This window comes from Sander vitreus, chromosome 9 (genome assembly GCF_031162955.1).
Source record: "Sander vitreus isolate 19-12246 chromosome 9, sanVit1, whole genome shotgun sequence".
NCBI classification, from domain to species: Eukaryota; Metazoa; Chordata; class Actinopteri; order Perciformes; family Percidae; genus Sander; species Sander vitreus.
The window spans coordinates 28,869,546-28,888,366 of record NC_135863.1 but is presented as its reverse complement, the minus strand read 5'-3'; the positions used below and the strand labels follow the sequence as shown (position 1 = coordinate 28,888,366).

The 18,821-nt window shown below is 42.5% G+C and overlaps 1 protein-coding gene across 8 annotated transcripts in view; it reads left to right on the top strand.

Annotated features, from left to right (window-relative positions):
* szt2 (SZT2 subunit of KICSTOR complex) overlaps positions 1-18,821 on the top strand; it is a 154,158-nt gene that overhangs the window by 19,454 nt on the left and 115,883 nt on the right. For 7 of the 8 annotated variants that reach the window (XM_078259545.1, XM_078259549.1, XM_078259546.1 and 4 more), the window contains exons 12-25: positions 1,153-1,298; positions 1,961-2,113; positions 2,771-2,885; positions 3,854-4,059; positions 6,059-6,295; positions 7,524-7,602; positions 7,756-7,844; positions 9,600-9,768; positions 10,492-10,609; positions 13,053-13,166; positions 13,841-14,044; positions 16,923-17,020; positions 17,734-17,872; positions 18,391-18,708. In XM_078259545.1, the coding sequence (XP_078115671.1) occupies positions 1,153-1,298; positions 1,961-2,113; positions 2,771-2,885; positions 3,854-4,059; positions 6,059-6,295; positions 7,524-7,602; positions 7,756-7,844; positions 9,600-9,768; positions 10,492-10,609; positions 13,053-13,166; positions 13,841-14,044; positions 16,923-17,020; positions 17,734-17,872; positions 18,391-18,708 (2,185 nt within the window). The remainder of the gene's footprint in view (positions 1-1,152; positions 1,299-1,960; positions 2,114-2,770; positions 2,886-3,853; positions 4,060-6,058; positions 6,296-7,523; positions 7,603-7,755; positions 7,845-9,599; positions 9,769-10,491; positions 10,610-13,052; positions 13,167-13,840; positions 14,045-16,922; positions 17,021-17,733; positions 17,873-18,390; positions 18,709-18,821) is intronic. The other variant, XM_078259548.1, reaches the window with a different exon arrangement.

The following is an 18,821-nucleotide window of genomic DNA, read 5'->3' as shown; positions in this document are numbered from 1 at the left end:
GCTTGTTTTCACAAGGTACCACGAATTGAACACTGACTACGTTAACATGCAAATACTATTCTGTTTTTTGCTCTTATTCTGAAAAAGGCGATATTGCTAATAAGCTGTTTACATGGCTAATGAAAACTGAATATTCCACTAATATTACTGTTTACATGTAGCCGTGCGAAATAGGACTTTTTTTTTTTGCCTCCATCTTTCAGTCCTTCAACAAGCTTCTTGAAAAGGTCAGCGTAGCGATGTGTGCGCATATCCAAAATCCTGGTGATATCCAAGTCTTTGATAATGTTTAAAAGTCGCTGTGTTTCTCCTTCTTATCGGGTCTGCAGCCCTGCAAACTGTTGGCTGGTTGGTTTGTGTACAGCAACCATAGCAACGCACAGAGCTGACCATAAGCCTGCAGTAAAAACCCAGATTGAGGCGCATATTCCAAATGCGCTGTATACATGTCCAAACAATGCCTCTAAAACCCGAATAATACCAGAATATCACACGTCTTAATCGGAAAATGCTATATTCGGAAAAAGGCCTTACTGGAATATCCAACCGGAATATGTTGTTTACATGATCCATGGAATATTGTCATATTCGGAATAACAGTGGAATATTGGTGTGCATGTAAAACCTACTCACTCACACTGTAGTTTATTTTGACCCAATCCCACACACACTGTCCTTCTTCCACAGATACTCACTACAGCACCAAATGTGGATAAATCCACCTCTGAAAATAGTCCCCCCAGCAAAGTCACTATTTCCTCCAGTTTGTTTGATTAAAAACTACAGTGATCAGCTGTTGTAGGAAATTACAGAGCCTTTTTTTTTTTTTTTTTTAAATGAAACTGTGTGTGAGGTGTTTTCAAAGATTTACATCTGTGATTCTCAGCTCGTGAGAATCACAGAGAGGGTAGGACTCCACGCACTGCATGGAGATGGCTGTAACAGATTCATTGTTGCTTTTTGGTCTTTTCATTGGATTTGAGGACAATAAGAAAAGCTATCTTTACCCTTTAAGCACAAATAACCTGAATGATTCCACAGTGCTGATCTGCCTTCCCCAGGTAATGGTGATGCAGTTGGATCGATAATCATTGCGTCCTCTGAGACTGACTTCTGTTTGCGTACCTCCTGAATGTTCTCCTCTTTTCCCAGGTCCTGTCCTTGCAGCACAGTGGATCCAAAGACTCCTCTCAATCCCAGTTTGCTTCCTATTGGAAGCCCATCCTCTCCATGGATGCCACTTTCTGGCAGAGATGGCTGCACATGCATCGCATTGCTATCATCCTTGAACATGACATGTGAGAAATGTATAGTTGAGTTGAACTATTTAAAGAGGATTTGCACAGCCATAGCCAACAGGAACAGCTTCACTGAGACCAGCTACACTAGATATAAAAAGGGATAGATTTCAGAAAAGACAGTGGCTTGTGTGGATGTAGCTCCAAATTTTACGATGCTTATTATCTGCCTTTAGGGCTGGGCGATAATTCAATATGATCATTTATCGTCTTTCAATGGAATCCTATCGTGACGAAATCATATAGTGAGATATCGTGATATACAATTACCTTGTCTAAATTTAAAATAGTAAGCACATACTAACTCAGTTTTCTCAGAAAATCTGTTGTGAAACATTTTGAGGGGATATCATTTGAAGAATTGCAGATTTGTTTTAATACCACACTAATTTTGTGCATGCATGTAAACATGGAAAATAATTATTTATTTTTTCTCTATAATTTCTCTTGAAACTCTAAACCACATATTATGTTAATTATGTACCACACACATTATTGATGATTAATTATCTAAAGTCTCATTGTAAAATATGGTATTTGGTCAAGAATATCGCCATATCTGATTTTTCTCCAAATCGCCCAGCCCTATCTGCCATGTTTGTTTGGCTCTGTTTATTCTGGTCTGTCAGTCCGTCATTACTTTCCTAATTTTGACCCTCCAGGCCTGTCCCCAAACACCTGCACACAGCTGGAAACAACGGACGCTACAGCACCATTCAGTGTCGCATCTCCCACTCTGCCCTCACGTCACTGCTGAGGGACTGGAGCAGCTTCGTGCTGGTGGAGGGATACTCATATGTTAAACTCATATACAGGTGAGACAATGGATGAAGAAATCGCCACATTAGGCCAAGAGCTGGAAGAAACTTTTGCTGTTTCATAAGCTGGATTCTGACACTTAGATTATTCAGTTTATCATAGTGATATCAGTTATTTTGGATCGGAGCTGGTGGTAATTGATATTTATTCCAGGATTTAGCATCTTCAGGTTTCTCAAAGCAAGTCCCCCTAAATGGGAAAGGTTTCCCACACAACTGTGTTCTCAGCAGGGGTTGAAACAGTCTTTAAGCCAGTGGTTCTCAACCTAGGGGTTGGGACCCCTCAAGAGATCCTGAGATAAATCTGACGGGGCGACAAAATGCGTAAATGGATAAGAATGAAAAATGCACAGTTATATATTTTTTCAGAGTTCGCTACCACAACTGTTCTTTTCCCCGTGAAATACTAGATACTTCTATCTCTTTAGGCTCTTAACAAATCCTTTAAATCCAAGGACAAATGACTATTTTGTCAAAGTGCTCACAACTCATGTCCACAGTGAGGCTAAGGCCAAGATGTTTAGGGTATATAACTTGTTTAAAGCTGTCACAAGCCAGAATGGTTGCGTAACACTGCACAGCACTTTTTATAGCTCTTTGAAATGAGAAGTCTGTGTTACGCCAAAAAGGTTTAAATGAATCGTGTCTCCACAGTTCGTCGGACCAGCCTCCTACCTCCTTCTACCTGGTCCGTCTCATCTCCAAGACACCTTGCATGGTTCTGCGTCTGGGCTTTCCTATTGGTACACCAGCCCATGTTAGAAACAAGGTACTGAGGGTCAAACACACAGTATCAGGGACACTCTGGCACAATCCAGTCATCCATCATGCCTTGTTACCACTGTGCAGGCTGGTGGTGGTGGTGTAATGGTGTGGGGGATGCTATCCTATCCTATCAATATGGGCCAACATTTCTAAAGAATGCTTCCAGCACCTCGTTGAATCAATGCCACAAAGAATTAAGGCGGTTCTGAAGGCGAAAGGGGGTCAAACACAGTATTAGTATGGTGTTCCTAATAATCCTTTGGGTGAGTGTACAGTACATGTATTAATAATTGAAACAACAGGTAATTTGACAAAACAAGGGCGATTTACTACATCTTTCTGGGACCATTGGTTATGCTCCATCTGCTGATAAAGACAATGAGAGGAGATACAGTTGAAAGGTCTGGAAAAAGTTAGTCAATAACGGAAGCCAGTTGCATTCACAAAAGAAGAAAAAAAATTAGACAGATCAGGATTTCGTAATTCTGAGAAAAGTTGAGCTATATCGTCGCTAACCCAGGCACAAGATAAGACAGTTAGCAGTGATGGCGCTATCGCATTTAATCTGTCTTTATTTCTTCTGCCCTTTTTTTTCTCTCGCTATGAGACACTGGGATATATATATATATATATATATATATATATATATAGTCAGTCAGTCAGTTAGTTAGTTATATGTTTGGTTTGAGTTACTGTTAATTAAAGGAAATAAAAGCAGATTAAAGCATTATTGCCCACTGTCTTATCCTATTGCCTAAGTTAGCGAAGATTGACAACTGTACCTTAACTTTTCTCAGAATTATTAGATAAGGTGCAGATTTTCATGAAAAAGCAGCCGTTTGAAACTTGGTAACGTATCTGAACAAGCTTAACCTTTTGTGGCAGAAGGAACTGTAATATCTGCATCAACATTTGAATGGTATATTTGTTTTTGCTGTAACCCCCTCCTGGCATTTTGTGTTTTTCCGTCAGATTGTAGATGAGCTGCGAGAGCAGATCCTCAAACTGCGCTTCCCTCATCGTGTTCAGAACAAAGAGGCGACTCCCAAGACCAAGAGGAAGATAGTTGGTCATCCATCACCATCCAAATCTCCCTCCATCCTTGCTCCCAAACCTGCACTGTCAGACAGACCCTGTGTGGTGGTGCTCAACAAGCCTCTGGAGAAGCTGCTCATAAGGTCAGTGGTATGATAGCAGGGCATCAGAACTGCGCATGGAACCAAATGGAGCCGGACTGTGTCATAAACCTTTTTTTTTTTTGCTTGCAATGTTAGAATTTCTTAATTAGACACCCCGCCTGGCCCTGATTGGTGCATCTGAACTGAACAGGGTGTGGTGGATTTTTGCAAATCGCACTACAGGCTGTAGGTGGTGCCAGAGGAGCCAGAGTTTTATTTTTTAAATGACCTGCTTCATGTAGTTCTACTGGAACATAGGATCAGTTTCAGCAAATATAACAGAAAGTTAGTTTTATAAGTCTTACCTACTGCACCTTTTGAAAGTATTGTCACAACTGGCTGTCACTACAGTGTGACTGCGATGTGTAAAGAGACAAAGCTCCAACAATGTATCCTCATTCATTCAACCTTTATTTAAACTTGCAAGATCATTAAGGTCATTTACAGTGACATCGAGTAGTTACAAAGACAACAAAACAACACAGAAAAGAATACACCATCATAAGAAAGATTAAAAAAAAGACAATCAAACTCTCTGAATTGAAAATTTTATAAATAAAATGTGATGAATAAATTAGGATAATACGGATACAAAAGAAAGTACAATTATGTTAAGCAAGTACAAGTAGAATTTTGCAAGTTTAAAACCAGATTTCTAAATTGTCCAAAAGGCACAAGTGAGTTGATTTTAAGGAAGTGTTGCAATTAGTTCCAGGAGTCAGGGGCACTAATTTTAAAAGCAGTTCTTCTCACAGTGGTGATCCATTTGTCTGTGCGGCACTTCTGTCGCGCTCCACTTTATTCCTATGGGTGACGTCAAGCGACTTCAACGTGCACACAAAGCATCCCGGGAAGGCGGCGTATCAAAAAGCCGGCCGATGCCCATCTTTATGCAAATGAATCCGTTGAACGCGACGTGATCCAGTAGAAGTAGACGAAAATCTTTCAAACTGACCTTTGTCGATCTGAAATGAAGAGACAGATTCAGCAACTGCACGGCCTGTTTCTCGCTTAAAATGTTTTCCGAAACTCGTTTCGGTGAACTATTTTCGTAATATATGAGATTGTATTCTGTCCGAGCCGCCATGACAGTGGCTTGAAATTCTCGAGCAACCAGACCCACGTGACCCGTTCGTCCAATCAGCTGCCGGTCAAGGGGCGTGGAGCATCAACCATGGATGTATGACGTCGCGACACCACGCTTCAGTCGTGTCGCAAAAATGGATCTGTACCGTAAGTTCAGACCGAGCTTATGGAACATGAATCAAAAGCCAGTCAGCAGAGCGAGTCTGATAATGCCCCTCTGAGTAACTGGTTATGGTTATCAAAACACATATCCTTAGGGCTCCTGCACACTACCTGCGTGGCGTGAGCGTGTCAGCTGCGTGGCGTGTCCGTTTTTATTTCGCCGAAAACGCATGCATGCTAGAAATAGGGCCGCCGCCTATTTTTCACGCGACACGCAAGCGTGTTGGAAGCGTTTCCAGGCAAAATAGAATACAAAAAGATGTTTATATGTCATTTTGACTCGAATACATTTAATAAATAACATGTTGATGTTTGAAAGTCTCTAGTAGTAGTCACTTACAGCTTTTTAATCAGGGAAAGAAAGCGGGATGCTGGACTGTAGGATAGCCTATGCTTTTAACATTTTAACAATTTAGCTAAATCTGTTGTTAAACTCTTTTTTAAATTGTATTTCAATTGGATTCTGATAAAACAATAACATGGACTTTATTATCTCAGAAAATGGAAATCGAAAGACAAAAATATTGACAAAATGAAGTTGAAGACCACACTGTTATTTCATTTTATCAATGGGAAACATACAGTACACGTGTACAGACAAGGCTAGCAGCACCAGCGCCGCGTCAGACACGTTTCTGGTGTGCAAAGACATAGAAAACGCCACGCAGGAGCCCTTACACTGTATCCTCTGTGTGAGAGGAGGCTGCCAGCCGGACACATTTTAATGAAGCGAACTTCGGATGCTTTGCAGGTATGAGAAGCTGCCGTTGGACTTCAGGACTCCTTTCATTTTCAACATGGAGAACTTTCCTCAGCCCTCCAACAGTTCGGTCCCCCTCAGCATGGCAGCCAACCGGACCGCCTCCTCCACCCTGGCCTCGCTGTCCCGTTACTTTCTTCACCAGCGCTGGGTGTGGGCCGTGCAGAGCAGCCACGGGCTGACCGTGGCCATGCAGGCTGTCGCTCACATCCTGTCCATGCTCTCCGAGTGAGTTCATCATTTGTGTTTCTTGTTGTTTCGCCCTACTCGAGTAGTATTTGAGGTTTGTTTCAGAAAACGAAAAAATTTGCTAAAGGATATCTGGTATATGGTGGTGTTGTCATTTAAGTTTTATACAAATACTGTAAATTATCAAATAGTGTGCGGTAACTTTAGAGAAGCCTTTACTTAATTATTTAATGCCTCCTCCATGTTGTTTTTGATAGATTTAGTATAATGTGAATTTCTACTGCACTTATTCCATCAGTATAACAGAGACATATACTTAGTGAATTGGCTGTATTACAGGGCTGTAAACCCTGTATAACCTCAGATGGAGCACACGTTTGATTTAATAAACCCAAAGTGATCTATAGCTGCTTTTTTTGATCGCGGGAACTTTCCCCTGCATTTCGACTTCAGGAACCAGGGTCTAAATGAAGTTCTGGGGACATTGTCCGGGGCCTTTTTACCCCCAAAAAAGTCCCTGATCAGAGGCCAGTATTTTCTGAAAGTACAGGAACTTTGGGGTGGGGTTTGCAGGGCTGACCGTCGCTGATTGGTACACACACAGCGCGGCTGCTTCAACTCGAAGTACTCAAGTATGGATTCATGAGCATTTTAGGACGAGGGGAGAACATTTCTCAAAAAAGCGGCGTATTCAATTTTACTTATAGTGTCATATCATAACAGAATTTATCTCAGGACACATTACAGATAGAGTAGGTCTAGACCACACTCTATAATTTTCAAAGACCCAACAATTCCCCCCCAAGAGCAAGCATTTGGTGTGACAGTGGTGAGAACCATCTGCTGCTGCCGGTTGGGACACAGAGACACTGATACAGATATATCATTTCAAAATAATTATAGCAGTTGATATGATGCGCAGTGGCGATTATAGTAGCAAAATAAATAATAGAACATTGTAACATTATGCGGGGCCAGTTTATTTGTATAGCACCTTTCAACAGCGAGGCAATTCAAAGTGCTTTACGATTACTACTACTGATTATTATAAACACAATATTATAAACTGAGCACAACAATTCCAGGAAGCAAACGTTTGTTTGGTGGTTTCATATTTTATGAGTGCAGCTAATTCTAATGAATTATAGCGGTTTGAACGCTGTTTGGCTCATAGATGCTTGAAGTCATAGCAGCTGGCCTGGTTTAATGTGAGGTAAGCAGCTTTGTGGAATATGTTTCCTGAAAATCCCTCTTGATGTCTGTGAAGGATCCGCATATCGGAAGGCTTCCACTTTGCTGCCAGTGGAGAGGGCATCATTAACATGGTGATCGAGCTGCCAATGAAGGTAAAAAAAACAGCAGGACGCCGGATCTCCTACGTCACGAAATGCTGACGCTGCACCATTTAGTTAGTTTTCATCTTCAGTGCTGTAATGTTTATGTACAGTACATTCCTAATTGGTTTCTGCTGAAGTCAATTTTGAATTTCTATTTCTCAGGGCATGTCGGGGGACTCGGACAGAGAGAGTCACTCTTGTATTGTTCAGTACATCCTGTTTCCACCTCACTCTACATCTACTAAGGACAGGTAAGACTGGCAGTAATCACCGGTCAGCCTCTCATTCATTAGAATGGGGTGCTGACACTGAGGGCTGCTGCAAAAATAACAACGCCCCGCAAAGATTATTATTTACTCTTACAAATTTATCAGAATTTGCTCATGGGTCCGGATTGAACTGTCACTCCGTCCGGGTCCAGACTGCAGTCCGTCATTTGGTGATGCCCGGTCTACAGGTTCTGATTCCGACCATAGACAGTAAAAATAGTGGACGTAGCAGCCATGACGTCACCTATTGGTTTGTGGACTGATGTTTTGAAGCCTCGAGTTTGGCAATATGGCCGGTGCTCTTTGGTGCAGGGGTAATCCACAGTATCAGAACAGCATGAAAACCAAGGCCCACTTGTTGAAGAAAATATTAAAAAGCCTTTATTGATGCGGCTAATGCAAAGCAAAAGGTGAAAAATACGCGCCAACGCGTTGTGGCACACACACGTTCTTCAGGTGACTAACCAGAAGTGAGATACAAACAGGAAATATAAAGAACAAAGACAGGAAGTGACATTATACTCACAACCATAATAAAATAGAGAATGAATGAGAATGAAGTGCTAAATAATGGTGGAAAAATAATTTAAAAACAGAAACAAAAAACACCGGATGTGACGATTTTTGACGTGAGGGTGGAGCTGGGGAAGATGACACGGCCAAGTCAGTGTTGTTTATGGTTGCAATGGGGCTGTGCTAAGCTAAACGCTAAAGAGAGAAAGTTGCCATTTTTAACCCTCCTGAAGTCATCCAGTGGAGATTTAACGGCAGGGAAACGCGAACCTCCGGATACTGGAGCCGTTTATCTGCAAACTTTACCTTAAGTTACCAGCTGACGCTAGCGGTAGCTAACAGTTAGCTAGCTTGTTTAGCAGAATGGTGAACGAGACATTTTTAGGCAACCAAAGTGTTCCAATTTACTTTGATGAAGTGAAAACGCACAGTGAAAGATGAAAACGTATTGTCGTTATCGTCTACTTTAAAATAAATGGGCCCATCATTTACTAAATGAACATCATGCTGTATAGAGGAAGACTTGAAACTAGCGATTGAGACCATGAACTCATTATGAAAATGTGTACTGAGGTAATAAATCAAGTGAGAAGTAGGCTCACTTTCTCATAGACTTCTATAGAAACGGACTTGTTTTTGGAGCCAGTGGAGTGAAGATAAAATGCAGGTTTACGGCACTTCCGCAATGGCTTCACTTTTCAGACCAGGAAGCTTCGTCCTATATTTGTGCAGTCTATGCTTTCAACCAAAGACTCCACACGCTGATTAGCAGTCTGCTTCAATCAAGAAGAGGGAGGAACTCAGTCACCTGCTGAGATGATCAGCTGGAATGAAAACCTGCAGACTATTTATTCAAGACTGTATGGCTGCAGCCATCCCCCCCCCCCCTTTTCAAAATAAAAGCTTACGTCTGGTCCACTATCTCTTCGTACTTTGGTGTTTTGGATGATTTTGAACTAAACATTACGGCAATCATGCTAATGAATAACAGTTTTTCAGCAGATGTCTTAGTTACAACACGATTGAGTAAAGCAGTTTTGTGTTTATATGTGCAGGATTTATTCAGTTTGGGAAATCCCGCCACTGTTCTACACAAAACACACAGTGGCTTTAACTCTGATGTATGGCCTGCTTACCTTGGCATTCACACCGACCCTCCTCCGTGAATGCTGGCATCATGTACATTTGTCAGCCTGTTGTCTTCTGTCTTTCATGGGACTCCAGCTTCTCCACTGATGATGACAACGACACAGAGGTGGAGGCCGTGGACATGGACACGGAGCTGAACCTGGTGACAGAGTGCTGGGTAGAACCACAGAGCGGCATAGTGATGAACTGCATGGACCACCATCGCCACTTCCAGGGCCTCAAGTACCAGGAGATCCCTCAAGCAGTGTGTATAGCTAATTTACACAGCAGCTAGTCCCAGAGGGGCAGTCTGTCCACACACCCGTTCACTGTGAAAATAAAGCTGGGGGACCTGGGCAGTCAGACCAAATAAAGCGATCCGGCGATTTGCTGCAGGGTTGTGCGGCGGGGGGAGTGTCAATGAAACGGCCCATTTGTGTGACGTCCTGTTTTGTTCTTAAACCCCCCAACAAAGGAGAGAGAAAAGTGAGAGTGAGACATAGCGAGTGCTTTTGTTGTTGCAGAAAACATTCAGCTATTACACGAACTCCCGGGCAGTTCAGTGAGTATGTTTGGAGTTTTAAAACTTTCCTGTGGCAGCAATAGAGGCAGTGATGTTTCCTTTTTCCTGTACGGGACTCTCACGCCTCAAATCATAGCTCAAAACACTCTGACAAGTCTGATCTCCGGTTACATGATTGGCCACCGCAGCGTGACGGGTTGCGTTTCTCCAAAAGTTGAGTCGGTCTCACCTTTTTGCCGTAGGCCCGCTGTGTTTTTTTTATTAAGTATGCCCAATGCAGCCTAAACGCACTACCCTCATTTAAAATGAATGAAAAGAATGTGTTTTTTCAGAACCGTCGGACGGCCGGCGCAGGCTGTCTGAACGCAGCCTAAATCTCTGTGTGCGTTCAGAGAGTTCCGTTTACAGTTGTTATTTTAAGACATATCAGGTTGTGTTTCATGGTGACCTACTGTGTTGTTGCAGATCTTCCCAAGGGATCTGGCCTGCATGTCCACCATGATGACCTTTGAGTATTTGAGCCAACTGTGTCAGAATAAGGACCAGGTCTGCTCACTGCCAGCTGGACTCAAGGATGGGAGAGGTAATCAAACATCTCACATTTCCTACAATGTTACTTGACACTAGACATAACCGTAAATTCTCAGATGGTGTATTCAGGTCCTCAGGTAGCAGCAGCACAAAAGCACACCGTAGAAACTCTCTGACAAAAGTTCAAATCCTGTGATGAAAATATGACCAAAGTCTTTAAGTAACATTTGCAAAATGGTATAATAGTGTAGTATAAAAGTAGAAGTATTCAGTATGCAGAAAATTGTACAAAAAAAAGAAAAAAATGTACACACATCAGAATAACAAATACACATTAAGTAGACATAGGAGACAAAATATACGTAGAAATGGATAAAGAATAGTATAAGAAATGGAAAAATAGAATTAGTTATAATAATAATTAAAGCTGCAAGCAGCGTTGGACGGGCCCTCGCGCGTCTGCGTGCGTCGGGGTTGCTGGAGGACTCCGCTCCTTGCGACCGTGCATTTGCGCGGCACTCAGACACTACAAATCGTTACCAGTGAAAAGGGAACTCCCTGCTTAGTTCAATGATACCTCAAACAAGACTCTACGTCATACGGTTCATTAGCTGTGAAAGGGGGCGTGGCTAAAGCACAGGGGGGCGGTTCAAACCATCACCAATTAAAAAGGAACTGTCTGCTGAGTTCAATGATACCTCACACAAGACTCTACCTTAAGTGGGTCAGCATTTATGAAAGGGGGCGTGGCTTAAGCATAGGGGGCGGGCCAAACCATCACCAATGAAGAAGGAAATCTCTGCTGAGTTCAATGACACCTCACACAAGACTCCTTAAACAGTTCAAATGTTATGAAAGGGGGCGTGGCCTGAGTAAGTGGGCATGGTTAAAGTATAGGGGGTGGCTCAGTATTACATGTCGACCACACATCATAAGTTTCATGTAAATCGGATGATGTTTGTCATATAAGGCGCATTTCCTGTTGCCAGCGGGGGGCGCTATGACCAAAAGTAAATATTGGCCTGTAGATATCCTCAGACCTGGACCCTTGTCAATCGTGAGAAATTTCGGGCAGATACGACAAATACACTCAAGTTACAACAATTTCTTTGTTCATCGCTCAACACTCATAATGGCCGCCACGCCCACACGGTTTGACGAAAAGTTTTTCTTTTAATAACTTTTCATCTTTAAGGTGTCGAGGTGGTACAGACCAAATTTGAAGTCCGCCGGATGAAATCTCTAGGAGGAGTTTGTTAAAGTATAGCACCTTGACTTTTAGGCCTACTTCCTGTTGCCACTAGGGGGCGCTATGACTTTAAGTAAATATCGGCCTTTATTTGTCCTCAGGGTCGGACTCTTATGAATCCTGAAAAGTTTCGAGCCAGTTGGACAATGTACACTCAAGTTACACCCACTTCCTGTTTTGATGGCGAAACGCACAAAATGGCCGCCCTGCCACGGCCCCGCCCTATGACGAAAAGTTTTTCTTTTAACAACTTTTTATCTTTAAGGTGTTAAGATGGCACAGACCAAATTTGAAGTTGATCAGATGAAATCTCTAGGAGTAGTTCGTTAAAGTACGACGTGGAAATGGCCAAAATCGCACTAATTTCAAACTTTGAAATCAAAATGGCAGACTTCCTGTTGGGTTTAGGGTATGGCTCCAATGACATTTTTTGGTACGTCTTGACATGTTATGTATGTGTACCAACGTTTGTGAGTCTACGTTAAACGCACTGCAGGGGCTCAATTCTTTTAACAGTGTAGGGGGCGCTAGCGAGCCATTTTTGCGCTCCTATTCCCGAAACCCTTAAAATCCGTACATTTTCACCAGACTTGATGCGAACGCCAATTTTGGTGAGTTTTTGAATATGTTAAGCCTCTCAAAAAGCCAATTCATTTGGTGTAATAATAATTCCTTCAGTTCCAATAGGGCCTTCGCCGCTGTCGTCGCTCGGGCCCTAATAATAGTAATAAAACAAACATATTTACAATAAACCCCCTTATATAAACAAACAGTATATAAACACAGATACACAGATGAGTAAGGTGCGGATGAGTAGAGATGACATATTGCACAGTTGAAGGTAACATATTCCGTAAGAGTAATATTCCGATCACTTCTATTTTCCTGTTTTTTCTATGAATGTTTCAAACTACCAGCACAGGGAGGATTATGGCCTTAAAGCTGCTTGAAGGCTTTTAACGTGAAGCATCTATGCAGGAATGGTTGAGTTTTATGAACGGCAGCAGCAGTAATGAAAGAAAACGCAAAATGGAAGCGGATTGGAAATAACTGGATCCGTTAAGTTTCTGCCAAAGTACCAATATATTTTGTGTTGTACTAATACGTGTCCCCTTCAGCTACTGGCTCTGTCATATTGCCCAATCTCTGCGATGTCAAATCTGTGTATTGCTGTATTTGAAAGGCAAAGCTGTTATAAATTGAAGGATGGATTATTTCCTGTGTGTGTCTCTCTGTGTGTGTGTAGGAGAAGCCCTGGCCTCAGAGGACAGCATTCACATGGTTCCCTTCCAGTTTGACCTCATTCAGCTGCTCCCAAAATGCCAGCAGGTTGAGATCTTCTTCCTTACATTCAGTACAGGTACGACAATCAGACGCTCCATCTGCCAAGTTCACTTGAACAATGAAAATGATATACATCCATCATGAAATACAAACTTTTCCTGTAGACTTTGACTAAAAACAACATACAAAACTCTCGAATGGGAGTGAAAATATACATGAGTAGATTCAATACAAATGTTGTCAATGTACAAGAAAGAGAAGAATCCCCTAAGCACACAAGGATGACTTTAAGATGACAATGATTTCCTAGATATGTCACTACACATTTGTCTTATAATTTTACTAGAAACAACATTAAAAACAATTTAAAATGTATAAACCTAACAAAGGAATGCTTGGAACATCTCCACTTACTGCAATGAATATGATATTTAGCCATGAGAGCAATCATGGTAACGCTATCAGATATTGATGAATCTATAGTATCCATATAAAAGAGGATGTGTGATCGAAAGTTGGGATATTAAGTGTCTTAAGTGACAGCCAATCATGTAACTCGGACCAGAAGCTGTTAGACACGGCAAAAAAAAGAACATGTGTTCCAAAGTCTCATCAGCCACCGCACAAAATACATACAGCTCTACTTCAAATTTGAACCTTTTTCTAATAAAGTCAGCGACCGGATAGATTTTATATTTAGAAACAGTGAGTGTTCCTTGTTGTCACATGTCTTCCCCTTCCTGTGTGTAGCCGTGGAGACGGAGGAGCAGATTCACAGCTCCCCCTGTCTGCCCAATGAGCTGCTGCTCAGCCTCTTTCACAGCAGCCTGGAGCACGAGCTCAGCGACAGAGAGATCCCGTTAGCCCACAGCGACCACGGCTCCTTCATGCACCACATCTTGGCGCGAGAGCGAGACGGCCACGTTGCTCCTTTCTCCTTACCTGTTATTAAAGGTATAGTAAGTGATGTAGAAATCCAATACTTTTTTTTTTTGGTCAAATTCAGCGACTACCTCCTCACGTTCACCTAGCTCTCTAATTTCTGTATGCGCTGAAAAAGAATCCGGTGTTCATACACAGCGCGTGTAATTGGAAAACAAACCGAAAGGACTGCACCAGCCACAAAACACTATTCCAGCCAATTGGCAACAGGCAGCGACAGTTGATGGTTAAAGTCCGTTTTTCTTAGTCATCCATTTTACAGAAGCGGATTACACTAATTCTCCACACTTCTTAACCACGTTATTCCCTGGAGCCGACATCGGTAAACACAAGTAGAAGAAAAAAAACAACAACTTTGACTATTAAGTGCTAAGTTTAGTTTTTTTTTTTTTTATCATAGATTGACTCAAGTGTAGTTTTCGATGACCAGCGGGGAACTTGAAACTGTTTATTCTTTGGTTGTGGGTTTGCTGGGATCATAAAGAGAACTGTTTTGGTGTTGAGAGAAAAGACTCATTAGCTGCATTAAGTGAAATGTATTAAAGGTCTAATATGTAGTGCATTTACTGTAATAAATCAAAAAATGACCCCAATGCGTCATCATATATTAAGGAAACATGCTAAGTCGAAATACTATCTTTTCTGACAACAATGCTAATGCCAGTATTTTCTCCTTTTGAAATTTTCGTTCCGTGACGGAATTTCTCTTTGTGTTTTGGCCTGTATGTTGGTATCAACTGCCCAGTTTGACAGCCAGGCCAGGTTGCCAGATATACCTATAAAAACGTAAACCCAGCGCGCTACAACTGTAACGTTAGTACTGCCATGAAAGCAGGAAACAAACGAACAGGATCAACTGAGATTGATTTTACCCAACCTAAAAAAAAAACGGCCCTGGTAGAAAAACATGCTCTGGTTTATTGGCATTTCTTTAAACAAATCACAATCGTCTTGGACAGTGCATAGCACTGGACGGTGCCTCTGCAAAAATAGCCTCAGGAAGGAACTTGTTTTGGTGGAAAGTGTACGTTCAAAAGTTGTTTTAGTCGTGCAACAGAAAACTCAGATTGGACAGATAGTCTAGCTAGCTGTCTGGATTTACCCTGCAGAGATCTGAGGAACAGTGACAGTTTGATACCCTGCCGATTTTGCAGGTTTTCCCATTTACAAAGCATGTAGAAGTCTGTAATTTTTTATCATAGGTACTCTTCAACTGTGAGTGACGGAATCTAAAACAAAAATCCAGAAAATCGCATTGTATGATTTTTAAGTAATTAATCAGCATTTTATTGCATGACATAGTATTTGATACATCAGAAAAGCAGAACTTAATATTTGGTACAGAAACCTTTGTTTGCAAAGATCATACGTTTCCTGTAGTTCTTGACCAGGTTTGCACACACTGCAGCAGGGACTTTGGCCCACTCCTCCATACAGACCTTCTCTAGAGCCTTCAGGTTTCCGGGCTGTCGCTGGGCAATACAGACTTTCAGCTCCCTCCAAAGATTTTCTATTGGGTTCAGGTCTGGAGACTGGCTAGGCCACTCCAGGACCTTGAGATGCTTCTTACGGAGCCACTCCTTTGTTGCCCTGGCTGTGTGTTTCAGGTCGTTGTCATGCTGGAAGACCCAGCCACATCCCATCTTCAATGCTCTTACTGAGGGAAGGAGGTTGTTGGCCAAGATCTCGCGATACATGGCCCCATCCATCCTCCCCTCAATACGGTGCAGTCGTCCTGTCCCCTTTGCAGAAAAGCATCCCCAGAGAATGATGTTTCCACCTCCATGCTTCACGGTTGGGATGGTGTTCTTGGGGTTGTACTCGCCCTTCTTCTTCCTCCAAACACAGCGAGTGGTGTTTATACCAAAAAGCTCTATTTTTGTCTCATCAGACCACATGACGTTCTCTAGATCATCCAGACGGTCATTGGCAAACTTCAGACGGGCCTGGACATGCGCTGGCTTGAGCAGGAGAACCTTGCGTGCGCTGCAGGATTTTAATCCATGACGGGGTAGTGTGTTACTAATGGTTTTCTTTGAGACTGTGGTCCCAGCGCTCTTCAGGTCATTGACCAGGTCCTGACGTGTAGTTCTGGGCTGATCCCTCACCTTCCTCATGATCATTGATGCCCCACGAGGTGAGATCTTGCATGGAGCCCCAGACCGAGGGAGATTGACCGTCATCTTGAACTTCTTCCATTTTCTAATAATTGCGCCAACAGTTGTTGCCTTCTCACCAAGCTGCTTGCCTATTGTCCTGTAGCCCATCCCAGCCTTGTGCAGGTCTACAATTTTATCCCTGATGTCCTTACACAGCTCTCTGGTCTTGGCCATTGTGGAGAGGTTGGAGTCTGTTTGAGTGTGTGGACAGGTGTCTTTTATACAGGTAACAAGTTCAAACCGGTGCAGTTAATACAGGTAATGAGTGGAGAACAGGAGGGCTTCTTAAAGAAAAACTAACAGGTCTGTGAGAGCCGGAATTCTTACTGGTTGGTAGGTGATCAAATACGTATGTCATGCAATAAAATGCTAATTAATTATTTAAAAATCATACAATGTGATTTTCTGGATTTTTGTTTTAGATTCCGTCTCTCACAGTTGAAGTGTACCTATGATAAAAATTACAGACCTCTACATGCTTTGTAAGTAGGAAAATCTGCAAAATTGGCAGTGTATCAAATACTTATTCTCCCCACTGTAACCATAGTCCTCATAAATCCACCGGAGTTTAGAACGCCAACACGAAGAAAGAGGAAGGTGACGGACATCCAGCCGGAAAGAGGGACATCCGGCGGAATTTCTGGCAACACCGAAACAATCCCGGAAGTGGAACGTCGTGGATATAGATTACTTCTATTGTATCTCAATTTCTGCTTCTTGTGTTTTGTTAGAGGAGTGTGTGAAGCCTCCAGACAGACAGGACACCATGACCTCGTTCCACACCACTGGCAGCAGCAAAGAGGTGATGGGATCTACCAGCACTTTACAGGTAACCCAGCCATCAGAGAACACCCATTCAAGCGTTAATGCTAAATCAGTCATGCATGTTCATATACATTATATATAGTACAGAATTAGACTTTATATTTTTAATGCATTCATTACATATGTTTTATATTTTATTATTATATTTATCTACCTGGCACTAACAGATTAAAGGTCAGAAATAGTTTTACAAAAACATTTACATAGACTGACACCAACACAATAGGTCCTGTACGATAGATAATCAGATTAGATAATAATAAAAGAACAAAGCGGCCCCACCTATTTATTGACATCACACCTCAAATAGTCATAGCCATAGGGCCCTATCTTGCACCCGGTGCAGCACAGTGCAAAACCCGACGCAAGTGTCTTTGCTAGTTTAAGACCGACGCAGTTGTCAATTTCCCGTCCAGCGCCCACGTCGTTTAAATAGCAAATGCACCTGGGCATGCTGGTCTTACAGGGAGGTGTGTTCAGGTGCATTCTTTGACCAACAAAAACCTGGTCTAAAGTCAATAGCGCAGCATTTCATTGTTATTTTAACAGCAAATTAGTAAAATGCAGCATGTCCCAGAATATCAGACACTGGATATGAAAACTTTTTAGAAATATTTTTCCATTGGAAATCTGCTTTGGGAGATCAACAAGGAGCTATGTGTATTCCTAACAACTGCATTAATAATGTAAACATGCGTTTCCTCTGGGTCGTGGCAGAGTTTCAGTAATGCAGACCTTGTGGATGAAGAGCCCTTGCTGGGGGAGAGGAGCTGCACTGCGCCACAGTGGAAGTGCTATGCCAAGTACATCAGCTCCCAGCAGATCATCCTCACCTTCCTGCCTGCTTCCTTCACAGGTACACCTGGCATTGTGTTTACTATGATGTGGTTCTTAGGGTTTTGAACACTGTTCATAAGACAAGTGTGAAAGAAAAAGTTCTCTCTGGTCCAATTCAGTGGCTGGTTCAGATGAGTTTTATTCATTGTGCAGTGCAGGCAGAAGTTCTCAAGAAGCTGTAGGATTCTCTCTGACCAGAATGAGTTTTCTATCCATTTTATACAAGGTTACAGGAAACGACAGAATAAACACAAGCTGAGAAGACATTCACTCACAAAACTATCTAAGTAGATTTGCATCGACCCAATACCGTCTGCTCAATCTATTGAAAAATGGTCCTTTGTTTAAATGAGGTGTGAACACCGCTGGAGACTTAATTAACACAGGAGACACTAAAAGTTTGTTGATCAGAGAAAATAATAGGAACTTAATCAGTGAACAGGAAATTGGATATCAGGATAAAATTAGACTAAAACTGTTGGTTATTCATTTTCTTCTACACAAGAGATACATGCGGATACTGTGTTCATTTGGCAGATGTTTTGATGTTGATGGCGTCCGGGCTGGAGACAGAGCCTCAGAGTAACATCAGCACGCAGGAGGACGACACTCTGACTCCCGGCCACAAATCTCAGGCTGACTCCCTGTCCAGCTCCACTGGTGGGCTGGAGAGGTCTGAGTCCGGCCTCAGTCCGCCAAGGAGCTCCAGCAGTGGACACTTAACCGCCAGGTCCCCTGTGCTCTCACCACGTCCCGAGGGACAGACTGGGCCCGCTGATTCCCTAACCCTGGACCAGGACAGCTGGGACAGCAGAGGGTCGGAGACAGAGACCAGGACAGAGACCCCAGGCTCAGGTCGGTCTCATGCTTATGTCCAGAGTTGTAGTCAAAAACCAAATTTGTGTATTTCCGTCAAGAATGGGTCAAGGGACAAAGTTAAGCAACGCCACACGCACCACACTGATACA